Consider the following 18,443-nt stretch of genomic DNA (forward strand, 5'->3'; position numbering starts at 1 on the left):
AGATCTGTCTATGCAAAAAGGATCAAGATCACAATTAAATCAATAAACTGGGCATAGTGGTAGATATCTCTAATTCCATGGAAAAAGCACAGGCAGAAGGATCTCAGAAGTCAACCTCAGGGGAAAAAAATGTGAGACCCTATATAAAAAGTAAGAAAAGCATCAGGTACCAGTGCCTCATTCCTGTAATCCTACCTATTCAAGGGGCTGAGATCTGAGGACCTCAGTTCAAAGCCAGCCTGGAAACAAAAGTCCATGAGACTTTTACCACCCTAAATTGGAAGTTGTGCTGTGGCTCAGGAAGTAGAGTGCTAGCCTTGAGTGCTAGCCTTGAGCTGAAGAGCTCAAGGACAGGCTTCCCAGCCCAGAGTTCATGCCCCAGGCTCCCAGGCCCAGAGTTCATGCCCCAAGATAGACAGACAGACAGACAGACAGACACATAAAGAAAGAAGAAAGACGAGAGAGAGAGGGGGGGAAGGGAGGGAAGAAAGGAAGGAAGGAAGGAAGGAAGGAAGGAAGGAAGGCAGGCAGGCAGGCAGGCAGGCAGGCAGGGAAGGCAGGCAGGCAGGCAGGCAGGCAGGGAGGGAGGGAGGGAGGGAAGGAGGAAGGAAGGGAAGAAGGGAGGGAGGGAATGAGGGAAGGAGGGAGGAAATAAAGGAGGGAGGGAGGGAAGAAGGGAGAGGGGGAGGGAGGAAAGAAGGGAGAGGGGGAGGGAGGGAGGGAAAGGAAAGAAGGAAGGGAGGGAGGGAGGGAGAGAGGGAGGAAGGAAGGGAGGGAGGAAGGGAGAGAGGAAGGAAGGAAGGAAGGGAGGGAGGGAGGGAGGGAGGGAGGAAAGGGAAGGGAAGGAAGGAAGAAAGGGACTTGCTCTTCAGGTCAAGGTTACCACCCTAACCCTGGGCCTGGGCATTGTCCCTGAGTTCTTCAGCTCAAGGCTACCACCCTACCCCTTGAGCCACAGCCCCACTTCCCCTTTTCTAGGCTGGCCTAGTGGTAGTGGTAGAGTGCTTGCCTAGCATGCACAAAGACCCAGGTTCTATTCCTTGGTACCACATATATAGAAAAAGCTGGGAGTGGTGCTGTGGCTCAAAGTGGCAGAACTCTAGCCTTGATAAAGCCCAAGGACAATACTCAGGCCCTGAGTTCAAGCCGCAGACTGGTGAAAAAGAAAGAAAGAAAGAAAGAAAGAAAGAAAGAAAGAAAGAAAGAAAGAAAGAAAGGAAGGAAGGAAGGAAGGAAGGAAGGAAGGAAGGAAGGAAGGAAGGAAGGAAGGAAGGAAGGAAGGAAAGAAAAGCAAAAGAAACAAAAAAGTATGTATATTTAAACCATTGCCCTAACTATAACTATACAATATTTCCTTATTTTACTCCCTACTAGGATTATATATCACATTTCATTGCTATAATAAATTTTAATTAAAATAAAACTCAAAAAGTAAACACATAAACTGCTAAAAATAGCTTTTGTGAACTTAATTCCATCGAAAAAGTTTGAATTAACTAACAAAATCTCAAGTTACAAATTAAGCATGCTGTGTGAAGCAGTGACACAAATGGTCCCTAGGCAAGAGGCTCTTGACTGTCATATTAATGCTCCCTTAAAGCAATGAGTTCTAGTTAGAGAGATCTACAAAGGAATGCTCACTAGCATAGTAAGCATTTTCATTTCTCAACTTGAAGCAAGGTCACCACATACTGCTCTCTTCTCTCCAAGCTTTACACTGTGCTTCTCAGAGGGAGGATTTAGTCAGCATGATCACTGAAGCTGAGGAATGTTTACAATAAACTGGAAACTTTGAGTGCTCTGGATCTAAAATGGTTTCAGATGCTCAAGCAGAGTGGAGAAAAGAGAACAGCTGGGTCCCCTGGCCATGTCCCACATCTATACTATTTGCAGGAAGAAAACTATATTAAGAATTAATGGATAACTTTTCTCGAGATGAGATAAATGCAAAACAATAAATAAAAAATTATTTGTCAATAAAGAATAGCAATTCCTATAAATGTCTTCTAATAATTCATACATAATTTCCAGTTGAAAATATAATGGGTCCAGTTGTAAGCACAGCAAAGTATAAATATTCCCAGTAAATTATTTAGAAAATTATTAAAACGAAACATCTTTGATAAATAATATATATTCACACCAGAACTACTATACATAAAATGAACAAGTTCACATTATGGATGTGACACTACTTTCAGAATGAATTGGAACATTCTCTCTGAAAAATGGTGAATCTTCATAGTAATAATTTCAAACACTACCACCATTCAGAACTACATTATTAGTCATAATCAAGTGAGCTACAGAACAATTAACTTTCCAAGTAAAGAAGTTGAAATGGTTCTAATTATAATCACATAGCACCCCTTTAAAAAGAAAAGGCAAAAATCAAAGAATCAGACATCAAAAGGCCATTAGGTCTCTCGATATAGACCGTTTCCAGACTGAGTTTACTCCACATAAAACCTCCTTTGGGGTGTTTTCATCTTTCACTAAGAACAGAGATATATGGTTCAAATTACTGGAAGTTTCTTCAAAGTTTCTTGACATTTGTGTATTCCACAGCTAAAATAAATAAACTTTATATCAAGTAATAAAAAAAACTAGAGGATTAAGATTTTCACAGTCACCAAATTTAAAAGACCCTAATTAAATTTCATGACATCAAACCTCATGAACATTATTAAGAGAGAAATAAAAGAAATTCAAAGTATAAACATATTTCCTAGTAGTGGAAATGTTTTACATTTTTATCTATTGTTTATAAGACTCTGACAAACTGTTTCTTCCAGAGGGTCACGTCTGTTTGCAAGACTACTAACCTTATGATTGGACATTATCTAACATGTCATCAGATTTCTGCCCTTGAGAGATTTTCTTCCTTCTAGTGAGAAAATTTATTTTCTGTCCCCCTTTCATACTTGTTGCCAAGAAGAGAACAGGAGAAGGAAAGCAAGCCACTCTCCAGCATCACATTGATCCAATTCTTCTGCATCCAATTCTTCAAGCTTTCGCTTCTTGGAAGTGGAGGATTGTCTTCAGCCAAGGCCACAGGCCCCTTAGACTTCCAGTCCCAGTTGGGCTCATCCTGCTTTTTCATATCCACCCTATATTCCTCATCTCTACAAGGATGCTCATGATCTTCCAATTTCCAGGATGACTTTTACTATATAAAGAAATAAACTAAGCCAGCAATGGTTGAGTCATACCTGTATTCCCAGCTACCCTTGAGAGGTAGAGGCTGGGGGATGTCTAATTTGAGGCCAGCCTAGAAAAAGTTAGTAAGATCCTAACTGAAAAATGAAATGAAAACAAAAGGCTGAGAATGTAGCTCATAGTAGTAGAATGTTTGCTAAGAATAATCGGAAGCATGCACAATGCCTGGCTTTGGTCCCTATCATTATAAAAACAAAAAGCGAGGCACAGGAAGATAGAGAAAACAGAATAAATCTACTTGGCACATACACCACTGTATTCAAGAAATAATATGGGAACACTAACAGGAAGAAATATCTTATTAAAATGAATATCAGGTTAGAAGTTAATTTATGTGAATATATTATTAGTGAAACTTAATTTTAGGGTCTCTGAGAGCTAATAGCCAACTTATCTTTGAGGAATCACTAACACTCTAAGGATGCTCTATCTTTTACTCAATTTTAACACAGAGGCTAATATGACTCTTACTAAAACTAAACAATTACTGCTGTCATTGTGGTTTATGATTTCTATTTTGTCTTCATTTTCTTTGTTTTTTAGATTTCATTTCCCGTCACTATCATTAGCAATATTTTTCTAATGTCTACAAATACAAAGAAAAAAAAGAAATAAAATAACTGTATAAAGGAGCTGTAATAAGAAAAGGTGGAAACAATGACATAGTGCACAAAGGATGAGGGCAATAGACAAAGCAATTCTACTGTAACTATGTAGCAAAGGTGTCAACCTTTTTTGATTATTTCTTCTGATCAATGAATATAGAAAAAGAAATATCAGCAGATAAGAATTTTTGTTCAGTTGGTATAGGAGATATAGACAAAATATCCCCAAAGTAGAGAAGAGTAACTTATCCAAGTTAGCTGCTTCCTCTAACTTGATAGATAACTTATAAATAAATTATGATGTATAGACAATGGATTATTATCCATCCATAAAAATGAACAAAGTACTGATGCATGCTGCAAGGTAGGTTGACATTGAAAACACTGTTAAGTGAAAGAATTAGAAATAAAGGTCACATGTTCATGATTCAATTTATATGAATATTCAGGATAGATTAGTCCATAGAGTTAGAAAAGAGATGATGGAGGATGGGGATCAACTGCCAAAAAAGTACAAGGTTGTATTTGTGATGCTAAAAATTGTTAGACAGAGATATGTTATTCACCCCAGTGAATTTAATAAGCATCACAAAATTATTCACTTTAAAATAGTTGATTTTTTTTCAAGGTGTATTATACAGACAAATTTATTTGTTGAGTGGAAAACCTTTGTACAACTACTTAAAATAATAAAAATATAATTCAGAAACATACATAACATTGCTTTACAATGGAAATGGGATAAGATTGCTTCCAATTAGGTGAATTTATCTGGTTTTCTACACTGAAAATCAAAGGTGGAAATAAGAGAGTAAGATTATAAGCACATTTCAAATGGGAAAATGTCTATATTATATTATTAGCTTGAAGAGATGTGTGATTGTGTGTGTGTACATGGACTTGTGTAAATGTGCTAATTTCATGTGTAATTTTCATTCAGGTCTTGAGATGCCAGCTAACAGGCAATTCTGTGCATTCTGAATCATTTTTTTTCCTTTCAATAGATAGCTAGATAGATATAGATAGATGTTACTCAATTTTCATTTCAATTAAAACAACATCACATAAAATACCTAGCTGAACTTATATCCCAGGAATCCAACTGTCAATACTTAAAGGGGCTCTGGTTTTAAAACAAACAAACAAACAAGCAAACAAAAATGAGAAAAGATTGCATCTCTTGCAAGCAAATAGGTTCTTATGTTATTTCTTGAATGTTGGTTATTTTTTGTCTTTTGGACTTTTATTTTCTTAGCCACTCTAACAAAGGCCTGTCTAATGTACTATTTCTTTAATTTGGTTTATTGACCCTTTGTTCCCAAATTGGTTGTTTTCTCCTCTTAACATAATTTTGCAATTTTTTCATATTTGCTTTTTCACACTATTTAGCTTTTTGAGACAATGGCTCAGATAATTTTTGAAAATGTACCAATTTATAGGTATTTGATGAGCAATGCTTTCATTATCTCTCAGCTTAAAATATTTATTTAGTAACTTCTTAGTCTACTTTGTTCAAGCTGCAAGTTTTGTTTCAAAGCTGATATTAACAAAATTCTGAGCCAGCTGTGGTGGTACACTCCTGTAAGCCCAGCTACTTAAGAAGTAGAGGCAATAGGATCATGAGTTTAAGGTAAGTCTGGGTATAGAGTTTTTGTCTCAAAGGGCTTTATTCAGTCCTTTATCCAAAAGGTCTGGAAGCATAGCTTAAATGTTTGCCAGGTAAGTGAGACTCTCGGTTCAATCCCCATTACTAAAGGAAAAAAAAGAAATGCTTATTTCATGTTCCTTACTTGCAGTTTGAATGTTACTTAACAGAAAACATAATCTCTATGATACAGATTCTCTGAAAGCAGTTACTACTCGTTTTAGATCTAATCCAAGCACTAACTACTCAGCTTCAGCTACTTGCTGCACTGAAAGAAAACACTGAATTCAATGTTGCTGAAACTTAATAAAATATTTTTAAAGCCAATTTAGAAATCTGAACTGTATTGAGATTTCCTGGTTTTATATAGCCAATGTATCCAAAAATCTGAAAACATTATGCAGCCCAAACTAAATATATGTTTAGAATGACTAAACCAGGAATTTATATTTGTTGGAAAGTATGAATGTGAAGATGAGACCATTAAAATGGACAAGAAACAAAGAGCACCCAAGCAAAGATTTAACAAAGGAAAGGATTGGTTTATATACATAATCTTAAAGTCTGTAAAAATAAATTTTATAAAACAAGGTGGGTACTGATTGCTACTCAAAAGGCTGAGATCTGAAGGATTAGCCCAGGAAGAAAATTTATCTAGATTCATCATCAAACTAAACAGTGAAAAGCAAACTTAAATGCATGGCTCAAATAGTAGAATACCACTCCAGTAAGCACGAGGCCTGAATACAAACCCAGTAGTGCTTGAGAGACAGAGACAAGTGAAACGCGAAAGAGACAGAAAATGCAACAGAGGGAAAAAAAAAAACCCCATAGCATGAAGTGCCATAAGCCAAATTACTAAGCATTTTAAAGGTATACAAACACTGGTAATATAAATAATAAAATAAAGGTAATATAATCACTACTGTAAGGATAGTACAGATTGGGAGTTTACTTTTTATGCAATATTGTCTTTTACTTCTTTTTGTTTTCTGAGTAAGAAGGGCTTTCTAAATGTTTTCTTTAAGCAGTTTTGAAATTTCAGGTCTTTCATATGCTCTTTGATCCATTTTTCAGTTAATTTTTATGAAGGATGAGAGATAGGGAATCGAATTTCAGTCTTGTACATGTGAATATCCATGTTTTCCAACATGGCTTTTGACAAGTATCTTTTCTTCAAGGTAGGAGTTTGGTTCCTTTGTTTAAAAAATGGCTGCTATTAGCTCACACCTATAGAACTATTATATAATCTTGTTATTCTACTCCTGGGCATATATTCAAAGAAATGTAAGTTGAAATATCTATGTTGATAGCAGCAATTTTTGCAACAGCCAAAATGTAGACTCTGTCTAAGTATCCATCAACCAATTAGTGGTATTCCAACATAAGGAAAAATTAAATTATGTCATCCAGAGGAAAATGCCATGACCCACAAAAGAAGGAAGGAAGGAAGGAAGGAAGGAAGGAAGGAAATTAGGAAGGAAGGAAGGAAAGAAAAAAGAAAAATTAACAAAAGGTCATAAAGAAAAGCAAGAAACAAAACATCTAGATTGGAGGTCACTGAAAACTGGGGTTTTGATAAAATGACAAAAGAAGCTAGACTAGATTAAGCTGAAGGGTGGAAGATAAGGAAGTAGAGGAAATGAATAAGATAACGCTAAAGAAACCAGACTACAAAATCAAGGGAGAAAGGGGATTAAGAAAGATTTTTTAAAAGGGTTTTAACATTAGGTGTTAAAAAGACAAATGCAGTGAACAAGTGTGAAAGGGGTCTAGAATTACTTTTCAAAATGAAAAAAGATACAATATTTGTAACGGGACGCAAAGATTTTGTGGAAAAATTGGTACATAAAATACATAAATTAAGACAATACAAAATGTCAGTTTAAGAAAAAAAGTATTAATGAAATTGGAAATATGACCTTGGCTTAGATTGTGAACAATAAAAAGAGACCTAATTTTACATATGCAATCAGTGAGCAGTAACTGTGGGAGATGGAGGAAGACCAATTGTTGATCTACAAGCGATGATAAAGATTTTCCTGTACACTCCATGAACAAATAGGGTAAAGAATAATTTTTAAAAGGATAAAAGCTCAGAAGGAGTTTTCTGCAGTCTATTATATTAGTAAGGCACATATTCAATGGTGTGAAAAAGCAAAGAACATTCATAGCAACACAGACTATGATGATTTTCTTGGAGTAAAAGAAAAAATCATTTGGGAATTTGTGAATCAGCCTTTGATTCACTTATTAATTTTGCAGAAAGCTAACTGTGTTACACTGCTCCGGAGGTCAGACAGCTCCACATGCCTCATTCTGTCCTCTCAAAAAAGAAGCAAAAGACCACAAAGCAAGCTGAGATCAAGGACCTGTCTTATTTTAAGAAATCAAGTTCCAAAGTCATAGAAAGGTCAGTATGCATCTAAATTTTAGCTTGATTAAAGTAATCTCTAATTAAATCTACAGAAAATCACAATAACTGATTCCAAAAGTGACAATGTTGACTTATCATAAACTTTTTCCATTATACAATTACAAAGAGGATGGTAATATACATATCACATTTCAAAAAGAATTTTACCCAAAAACTTAGGGCAAGAAAGTTCTAGAATGCACAAAATGACATCTGGCTAGCATCTCATGATCATCTTCCCAAGTTCTTACTACTATACTAGACAGAAAAAGAGGGAAAAGAAAAAAGTGAAACATCACCACATTAAAAACAAAAAGACTGTCATGTTCACTTAGGTACAGAAAGGAATGAAAGGAAGGAAGAAGAGACAGAGAAAGAGAAAGAGAAAGAAAAGGAAGGGAAGAGAAGGGAAGGAAAGGGAGAGAAAGTGAAGGGAAGGGATAAAAGCAACTCATAATGTCCTTTCTTATAGCCTCCATACTTGCTGAGGTTCCCCAGGCTCAGGCAACTTAACAAGAAATTACTCACCCTGATGTTAACTAGAAACTGGACGTTTACACCTCCATTGTAATTCTGCCTGATCAATGTGCACAAAAAAAGGGCATCCATATTGATTTAGGGAAATAAACATCAGGCTTAAAACACAGCAAGAGCCATGGTAAGGACCTAGTACATTAAGAGTTTTCAAATTCAAGCTCTGGCTTTGAAAGTATCTCTCTGTATGGGGCGCATAGGAGTAATATGGGCATTAATCATCCCATTTTTATGGTCTGGAGGCAGGTTGCTTTTCTCCACCCATTAAAGAATTAAAAGATAAACAGACTATGTTTACTTGAAAGTGAACAGGAAGCTGTGAAAGCAAGTAGAGATACCCTCCATTTGGAGAAGGGTCTACATAGGAGTTCCAAGGAGTCTCCTCCCATATCTCTTACCCTGAAATTTGCTAGACAGTTCATGCATGTGCCACCCCAGCTCTTTTTATTGGTTGAACAGGAACTGAGGGCATTATAAGAAGACACATTTGAACATGAAGAAGAAAGGCCACTGTGAAACACATTATCAGCCACATGTTATGTCTACCATTCCTATTTATGTTCATATACCAAACGTTCCTCTTTTCCTCTCTTACTATTGTGGCTCCAGTAGAGCTAAGAGATACAAAGTGGATTGTTTTGCTATTTACTGTATTCTTCCATATAAATTTTTTGATTACTTCTATATCATGGAAGAGTTTTGGGGGGATTTTGATGGGTACTGCATTGAATCTGTAGTTAGCTTTTGGTAGTATTGCTATTTTCATGATGTTAATCATCCCAATCCAGGAGCGTGAGAGGTTTGACAACTTCTTTAAATATGTTTTAATTTCCTTTTTCAAGTTTTTAAAGTTTCCATCATACAGTTCCTTTCACATCTTTGGTTAAGTTAATTCTTGGGCACTTTATTTTTTTGAGGCAATTACAAAAGGAGTTGTTTTCCATATTTTAGCTCACTCTTTTCCTTGTTAGCATACAAAAAGTGATTGATTTTTGTGGGTTAATTTTAAATCTTGTTACTTTTTCAAAGTATTACATCAGTTCAAATAACTTGGGAGAGGCATCTATGGGATTCTTTAAATACAGGCTGATGTCATTTGCAAAGAGTGAGAGTTTCAATTCTTCCTTTCTTATTTGGATCCTCTTTATATTTGCCTATTACTCTGGCTAGGAATTCTGGTATTGTATTGGAGTGAAGAGTGTCTTGTTCCTGATTCTAGAGGAAATGCTTTCAGCACTGAGTTTAATGCTGGCTGAATGTTTGTCATATATACCCTTTATTATATTAAGGAATGCTTCATAGATTCACAGCTTCTTCAAACTTTTATCATAAAGGGATGTTGGATCTTGTCAAATGCTTTTCCTGAATCCATTGAGATGATCATGTGGTTCTTGCCCTTGCTTCTGTTGATATGTTGAATTACATTAATTGACTTGCATATGTTGAACCACCTTTGCATCCCTGGAATGAATCCCGTTTGATTGCAGTGTATGATTTTTTTGATTAGTTGTTGAAGTCCATTGGCCAGAACTTTATTAAGAAGTTTTGCATCAATATTCATCAAAGAAATGAATTTATAGTTCTCTTTCTTTGAGGAGTCCCTATCTGGTCTTGGTTATGCTAGCTTCATAGAATGAGTTGGCCTTGTGTATCTAGATTTTGTTCTATTGTGAATCTCCTACTGATTATGACAAATGAGGGAAACCACTGAGCCTATGTTCCTTTGAGTCTGGCTTACTTCACTTAATATGATTTTTTCTAAGTCTTTCCATTTCCTTACAAATGGGGTGATGTCATTCTTTCTGACAGCAGCACTGTGTATGAATCCCACATCTTGTTGATCCACTCATCAACTGAGGACATCTGGGTTGGTTCCATATCTTTGCTATGGTAAATAGTGCTGCAATGAACGTCGTTGTGCTAGTGGATTTAGTATGTCCTTGTTTCTGGATGATTGGGTAAATGCCAAGTAGTGAAATTGCTGAGTCATAGGGGAGCTCTATGTTTAGCCTTTTGAGGAACCGCCATACTGCTTTCCATAGTGGCTGGACAAGTTTGCACTCCCACCAACAGTGTAGTAGTGATCCCTCCTGTCCACATCCCCTCCAGCATCTGTTGTTATTAGATTTCAAGAAAACATATTTAAGTACTCTTTTTCTTTTCTTTTTTGTTGTTGGTTGTGGGGCTTGGCCTCTTGGCCTGGGCCCTGTCCCTGAGCTCTTCAGCTCAAGGTTACTGCCCTACCCATTGAGCCACAGCCCCGCTTCCAGTTTTCTGGTAGCGAATTGGAGATAAGAGTCTCAAGGACTTTCTTGTCTGGGTTGGCTTTGAACCTCGATCCTCAGATCTCAGCCTCTTGAGTAGCTAGCATTACAGGCGTGAGCCACTGCACCCAGTACGTATTCTTTTAATTAGCAAAATAAAGTTTCTTATCAAGTTGAATTCAGAAATGTTTTCATTTTAGTAGATACAGAAAGCTAAGTACCAATATCAAAATATTAGGAAATTTATTTCTACCAGCTCTGAACAAAATGATCAAACCAAAGCTGCTCATGTAAACAATATTTTAAACTACATTCAGTATCAAACTCTTAAAATTCTTACACCACCTGATTTAATCTTGGTCTCTCTGGTTCCTAAAGCTCCTGCATAAACTGGAATGTTACCTGATGTTAATGTAACTTCCTCCAAATTTTGAAGTAGGCAATGTTCCTACAAAGATAAAATCCCCTACCTTTTGTAATATTGCAACTATTTCTAATTTTTTATTACGATTAGTGTCAAGTATGTAAAACAGTGAACCACTTTGTGGTTTTAATGTCTTTAAGTCATTCCCATTTAAAGATGAATCTGTGTCTACAAATATTGTACATGTTGACTTACAACAATTAAATAACCAAAAATTAATGGAGGTTTACAAGGGCCATATAGGAAAGCTTTTCTCATAATATTTAAGTATATATCTTGCTTAAAAATATAACTTGATGGATCTGAGCGCAGTAGCTCATGCCTGTAATCCTAGCTACTCAGAAGGCTGAGATCTGAGGATCAAGGTTCAAAGCCAGTCCTGGCACTAAAGGAGCTGAGACTCTTATCTCCAATTAACCTCTAGAAAATGGGAAGTGGGTCTTGGCTCAAGGGTAGGGTGGTAGCCTTAAACTAAAGAGCTCGGGGACAGTGGAAAGGCTGAGTTCAAGCCCTATGATCCACACACACAAAAATTATATATGTATGTATCATCTTGCCGGGCACTGGTGGCTTACACCTATAATCCTAGCTACTTAAGAGGTTAAAATCTGAGGATCACAGTTCAAAGCCAGCTCATGCAGAAAAGTCCTTGTGAGACTTTTATCTAGAACAAACTGCTCAAAAAAGCCAGAAGTGATACTGTAACTCAAGTGGTAGAGTGCTAGCCTTGAGCACAAAGAGGTTCAGGAACAGTCCCCAGGACCTGAGTTCAAGCTCCAAGACTGAAAAAGAAGGAAGGAAGGAAGGGGAAGGAAGGAAGGAAGGAAGGAAGGAAGGAAGGAAGGAAGGAAGGAAGGAAGGAAGGAAGGAAGGAAGGAAGGAAGGAAGGAAGGAAGGGGACTGCATGTATGTTTAGGGGTAAATAATCCATTTTTTTCTACTGTAAGAGGTCATAAATAGTATACATAATAAATAAGAAGGCATTTTTAAAGCCATCTGTCTGTTGATATAATAATACTCCAAAACTATTTCATCTTAAGCAAAATTATAGAAAAAGAAAGGAAAAGTAATAATGTGGCTAATTCCTTTCTAAACAAATAACTTTATAGAATGACTTTCATTAAGCAGATGGTGAACATTTGCTCAACATATTTTAATTTCCATATCACAATATAATAGTTGAAATACTAGCACACATTTAATATAATCAATTTGTAATATATAAGTAAGAAATTTATCATTAGTATTTCTGTTTTTAAAACTATAGTTATGGAATATCACTAAAGAGAATTCTAAATAAATGGGAAAGCATGTCATGTTTTTGGATAAAATTATGCTTCTATGTTGAATTACATGTCTAGAAACATTAGTGCCTAATTGTATTGTTTAACTAGACAAGCTATTTACAAACATCAAATAAAAATATAAATAAGCAAAACAAAAGCAAGATTCTAACAAAGATCAAAAAGTGTTCTATGGCTGGATAAAATGTCCTACCAGTCAGTCTATAAACATTTCATTTAGATTGAAGTCATCAAAGAACATGCTAATGGTACAAGCAAAAGAAGATGTACAGAGCAAAAAGAGCCTAGTAACTCCCACAGAAAGGCACTATGGCTGATACCACAGTGAGGAAGTCTAGGCGGTTACAAGGAAATGATGCTACTTAACTAGTCAGAGGCCAACTGGATCCACATATGATCTAGGAATATCCATATATCCATATATTATTTGGATCTAATCCAAATGGGTCATACATTTGAAAGTAAAAACCAAACTACTTACATAGTAAAACATCACAAATGAATTTTTATGTCATTTTTAGCAAGCAGGTGGTACCTAAATTATAGTGTAACAAATAAATATGAAACACAAAAAATTCTTTGTATCCTTTTATCAAACTATCTTCAGAAACATTGACAAGTATAAAGAAAATACAAGGACTGTTTATACATGGAGTAAAAGAGGAATGTATGATAACCAGGTATTAATGCATGGATAAAGAAAGATTTGCACACTGTTGGTACACTGCTTCTTCCAAGGAAAGATGCAGCCAGAGAGCTCCCAGGACAAGAGGAGGAACCTTTTACCTGTACATTCTTTTTACTTTATATTTTCTTTTGCAGGACTGTTGATCCAATCTAGGTCCTTGCACAAACCAGACAGTTGTTTTACCACTACATCTACCTACAGCCTATGAAACACTGGGGTTTTAAACCACATAACTGTAATATTTAGCTTAAAGTTTTAAAACTAATTATATAATTAGCTATTATTTCACTTTCTCTTCTAGATTTATTCACTGCAAAATCTGGGCAAACTTTGATGAAATATTCCTACTTAAATAATAAAATGGTTTTATAGTACAAAACTGTAGTAAATTTCATAAGCATATTGCGATCATATGGAAATTGAAAGGTGATTCAAGATGAGGCTTAAGGAAACATTCAGAATTTATGAGCTATTTGCCCCTATTTTAAAAAACTGCACCATCAATTTGCATTAACAATGTGAACAGGCCTCTGGCCTTGGGTTATGGTTCAAATTGGAATTTGTTTTATCTGTCTTATTTCCAAAAAGCACTAAATGTTTTATTTATAGTATATGCATTACATCAGATCTATAAATATGGATGTATATGTTACAATTATAATCAAACAACACTATTTTCATTCAATGAGGGCATATTTCCTGTAGGGTTATTTATAACCATATCACCTAAAGACCAATATATACTAGCAAAATATATATACTATATATGTGTGTGTACATTATATACATTTCATTTTAAGGCTATAGCTGCATTTTTATTAAACATTTTCATTATCATTGGTCATCATCACTACTGTATATTTTAGTACTATCTGAAAACAAAGTTATTAATATATTAACGTAAAATATTTATGTTTACTATCTGACAATACAGAAAAGTTAACACACACTAACATATGTCCATTTCAAGTCATCTTTATATTTTACTAAAAAAGAGTTTGAAAAGTACCATCAAAAAATATGTTGAAGGCTTCAATGAGTACTTTAGAATAGAAAATGTATAACTATCTCAAAAAATGTTATTTTTTTAGTATCCAAAAGCTATTAAACCATTTTGTTAACAAAGGACTATCAGGGGAAAAAGAAAACAAGAAATAATTAACACATGTACTTTTACTTGTTTTGACAGGGTACTGGGGAGAAGGGTGTATTCTAAGGATCAAGCCCAGAGTATTGTTCATGCTGACAGATTTTTAACTCCTCTTAGAAAGGATATTTTGCAGAGTTAATTCACAGAGTTACACTAAATTATTTTGTGTGTGTAACATTTTCCACCTGCCAGTCTATTAAGTTTCCCATATACTTTGCTTACCTTAAAAATGAGAAATAAATACATATAATTCATATTAATACTCAGTAATACATAACTAGAACAAACATTAAAAAGCTGTAAGACAGAAGTATTATTTTTCTTTCCTAGAGACAACAATAAAAAAACATATAAAATTATTAAGGTTTATTTTCTTAGATTAGTATTTTCTCCTGAAAAAATAATTACTTGTAATGAGATATATAATGGCAAATCAATGCAAACTAATGGAAACCAAATTGCCTATAAAATGTGATACTTGTACTCATTAATTTGGCTCATGGCTTAATGTAATAGTATATTTTTGATAGACAAATATACTATGATTTTACTCACTTCAAAACTTCCTCAAATTTATTAATTTTCTTTTGTGCATCTTCTTTTCCTTTTTCAAGCTCACTCTGTAATTCATGAACCTGCCAAGAAGAATATGCAAAATTTATTAGGAAACAAAGCATACACAAGGAGAAATTAAAACAATGAAACAGCATTCTCAACCCACTTGTTGAATAAAATTAGATTGTCAGTAGTATTTCAGGAGAAATTTGAGAGTCTTGTGACAAGTCATTCCTGTAATCTCAAGTATTTAGGAAGCAAAGGTAAGAAGACTATATTTCAGGGCCAACCCAGACAAAAAATATAAGACACTGTCCCAGAAACAAACTAAACACAAAAGGATTTGACATGTGCCTAGCAAGCACAAGGCCCCGAGTTCAATCCCTAGTACTGCCAAGGAAAACAAACAAGCAAAATACAAACTTGCCCAACCATAATCATTTAGAATAAAATAATTTCAAAACTATACTGCTGTTATCAATTCCCTATCCCAAAGCTTAATAATGGCTTGAAATAGTAAGCAATTATTGCATACATATGAATACATCTATCTCCTCTCCTCCCTCTCCTACCTCTCCTCTCTTCTCTCCCTTTTTCTTCTTCTCTATGCTCTCTTCTCCCTCTTTTCCTCTCCCTCTCCTTCCTCTTCCCCTTTCTCTCTCTCTCTTCGGCCCCTATCCTTTCTCCTCTCTTTCTCTCTCTCTATTCAAGCACTATGGCTTGAATCCAAGAGCCTGGAAACTGTCTCTTAGCTTTTTCTTTCAAGGCTCTTCTACCACTTAAGCCACAGGCCTACTTTTGGATTTTTAATGGGTAACTGGAGAAAGGAATCACACAGACTTCCCCGCCCCTGCCCCGGGTAGCTTCAAACTGGGATCCTCAGATCTCAACCTCCTGAGTAGCTAAGATTACAGACATGAACCACCACTGTCCACCTGTAGATTCTCTTAAAGTAAGAAATTAAAAAAGAAACCAATCATTCTAATTTTAATGATTTAATCAAAGGAAAAGAATTTCACAAGCTGAAGCAAATGGAATAAATAGCATGTCTCTATTCACCATTCCAGAAGGTTTATGAGGAAATAGTCTTCCTTCCCAATGCTGGGCATAGTTTGTATATCCTCCCACCATGACTGTCTCTTTTTTGAATATAGCAAGCATTCTTGAACAGGTAGGATAGGAACATGAACAATGACAACTAACTGGAAATGTCTCTAGGAATCTTGAAATATGCAAGGAAAGTTTTGGTACAGCTGGATAAGAAGGAGGTGTAAACAGCTGTCATCATGTTACCCCTATGGCAAGTGAGGAAGCAGTGTTCCTGACACTAAGAAGGTCTTAAGTGACAGGAACAACCCTACTACTGACCTGCTGAAAACCCCAATGAGTCTGTAAATGAAGTTGATGGACACTATGACGAAAGAGGAATGACAAAAATAAACATTCATTTGCATGCACATGTGAACACCCAGACATTCTCCTCAAATACTAGCCAAAAATAGCCATGTTTATCAGTTTGATGAGGACCTATGGATCTCAAATCTTGTATGTTCCTTGGTCTTTTTTTTTTTGTAATTCTCTTGTAATTTTCCCTTGCCACACTATTTATGTGGTTTTACATGGGGCAGGGGATCATTAAAACATTTCCTAGGCTTAATATTTAAATCACTTCCAATTCCATTTGGATTCTCTTAGCATAATACTACAGTGTTTGTTGCATACTAAGCATATAAACTGAAATACAAACATGACCTAAATATCATAAGCACCAATCTAGTCTAACAATAGAATTATCATAATTATGTAAATACAGAAAATATACTACTATGAACTTAATGTATAGAATTAAAGATAAAAAGCCCAAAATGGGGCTCAAAAATCACATATATAAAGATTTTACTAGGTTGACCTCATGAAGATTTTGCAAACATGTTTTATGGCAATAAAATCCTTTCTTGAAATAGAATCTTGCCTGGCTTATTCTCTCAATATTGATGTTTAGAGTAGGACTGTGGGTATGCTGGTCTTGCTGATCTTCCAGGATGATTCTTCTCCTTTTCTCCATGTAACGTGGTTTTGCTGTAGGTTTGTTACATGTATCCTTTATTATGTTGAGGTACATTCCTTCCTGTTGAGGTACATTCATTCCTGTTGAGTTTTTAATCATGAAAGCCTGCTAAATTTTGTAAAAGGCTTTTTTCTGCACTTACTGAAACTGAGATTTTTATCATTAATTCTACTTGTGATGTATTATATTTACTGATTTGGAGCTGTTAAAAAGTTCAAGGAATAAATGCCACTTGATCATGATATCTGATCTATAATATGCTGCTGAATTCAGTTTATACTACTTTGTTAAAGTATTTTACATCTGTGTTCGTCAGTTATTTTAGCCTGTAAATTTTTTCTTGTTCTGTTTGTGAAAACAGTTCTTAATTTCACCATTGATAGTGTAAAGATTACACTAATTTTTTAACCTCTATTTGTCTAATACTCAGCAAATGAAAAATTAACTCCCACATTCTACCTTTCTGAATTACTTAGTATATGTTTTTCTTCTCTTGATTATCTTTTTTCTTTTATACAATATGAAAATATGACCGAGGTGGTATTTTTAACTTTTAAATTTTACATACTTTTCTTTCAATAATCTCTCGGGCATTTGCATTTTTCTCATATCATATACATAATAACATTTAAACTCATATGCTCTGATCATTTTAACATTAGTTAAACATTAGTTTAACATTAATTTGGATTTTTGATTATTCTTATTCTTAAGTAGTTTAAAAAGTTTCTTATCTAATTAACATTCTGAAAGAGAATATCTTAATGACATATTTTCTGAGAGTGTGCATATCCAATAATGTCACTATTGCTTCACAAATGAAAGAAAACTCATGCATAAGATCCTTATGATACATTTTAGCCCTAAAACAGGGCACTTAGTTTACAACTGATAAGATTAACATCTATGTTTTGTTTTTCCCTTCCCCTCACCTGAACACATAAAATGTTTGACTATAATTCTTCAGTCTTTTGGGGGGAATCATACATGTACACATACAACCTCAACAGAAATTTTAATTATTTGGGGGTTAATTTTCTTCTGAGACCTCTTTTCATTGTTACATACTGGTTTTCTATTTTCTATTTATCAACTTTTCAAAAGAAGAACTTGTTTTGGTCGGTCATGGGACTTGAACTCTGGGCCTGGGCACTGTCCCTGACTGAGCTCTTCAGATCAAGGTTACCGCCCTATTCCTTGTGCTACAGCACCACTTCAAGTTTTCTGGTGATTAACTGGAGATAAGTGTCTCATGGATGTTAGTGCCTGGGCTGGCCTTGAACTATGATCTTCAGATCTCAGCTCCTGAGTAGCTAGGATTACAGGCATGAGCCACCACATCTGGCTTTTCGGATTTTTTTTTTATTCCTTGTCTTTTTTTTTCAATGTGAAAGATAATTATGCTTTATTTTAATATCATTAACTCAGTTGTTTACATCTCATCTACTCTTGCAACTTCCATGTCCATTTTAAATCTTCTGTTGTGCTTTTAGTTTCTTTTCTGCTCTTATGGCATTCTACAAATAATTTCTTGTTATTTTCTTCTGGAGTAAAGGATTTTCAGAAGAAAT

At 35.1% G+C, this 18,443-nt stretch overlaps 1 protein-coding gene across 9 annotated transcripts in view; it reads right to left on the reverse strand.

Moving 5' to 3' along the window:
* Positions 1-18,443, reverse strand: part of Cep112 (centrosomal protein 112) — a 350,634-nt gene that overhangs the window by 229,974 nt on the left and 102,217 nt on the right. For 7 of the 9 annotated variants that reach the window (XR_016538284.1, XM_090349879.1, XM_090349881.1 and 4 more), the window contains 2 exons: positions 16,777-16,932; positions 14,805-14,884 (listed from right to left, as the gene is read on the reverse strand). Coding sequence is in view for 8 of the 9 variants with exons in the window: in XM_090349879.1 (XP_090206005.1) it covers positions 14,805-14,884; positions 16,777-16,932 (236 nt within the window). In the remaining variant the exon portion in view is untranslated. The remainder of the gene's footprint in view (positions 1-14,804; positions 14,885-16,776; positions 16,933-18,443) is intronic. The other 2 variants (XM_090349880.1, XM_090349884.1) reach the window with 1 other exon arrangement.

The sequence above is a fragment of the Megascapheus bottae genome, chromosome 17 (assembly GCF_031878675.1).
Source record: "Megascapheus bottae isolate mThoBot1 chromosome 17, mThoBot2.hap1, whole genome shotgun sequence".
NCBI classification, from domain to species: Eukaryota; Metazoa; Chordata; class Mammalia; order Rodentia; family Geomyidae; genus Megascapheus; species Megascapheus bottae.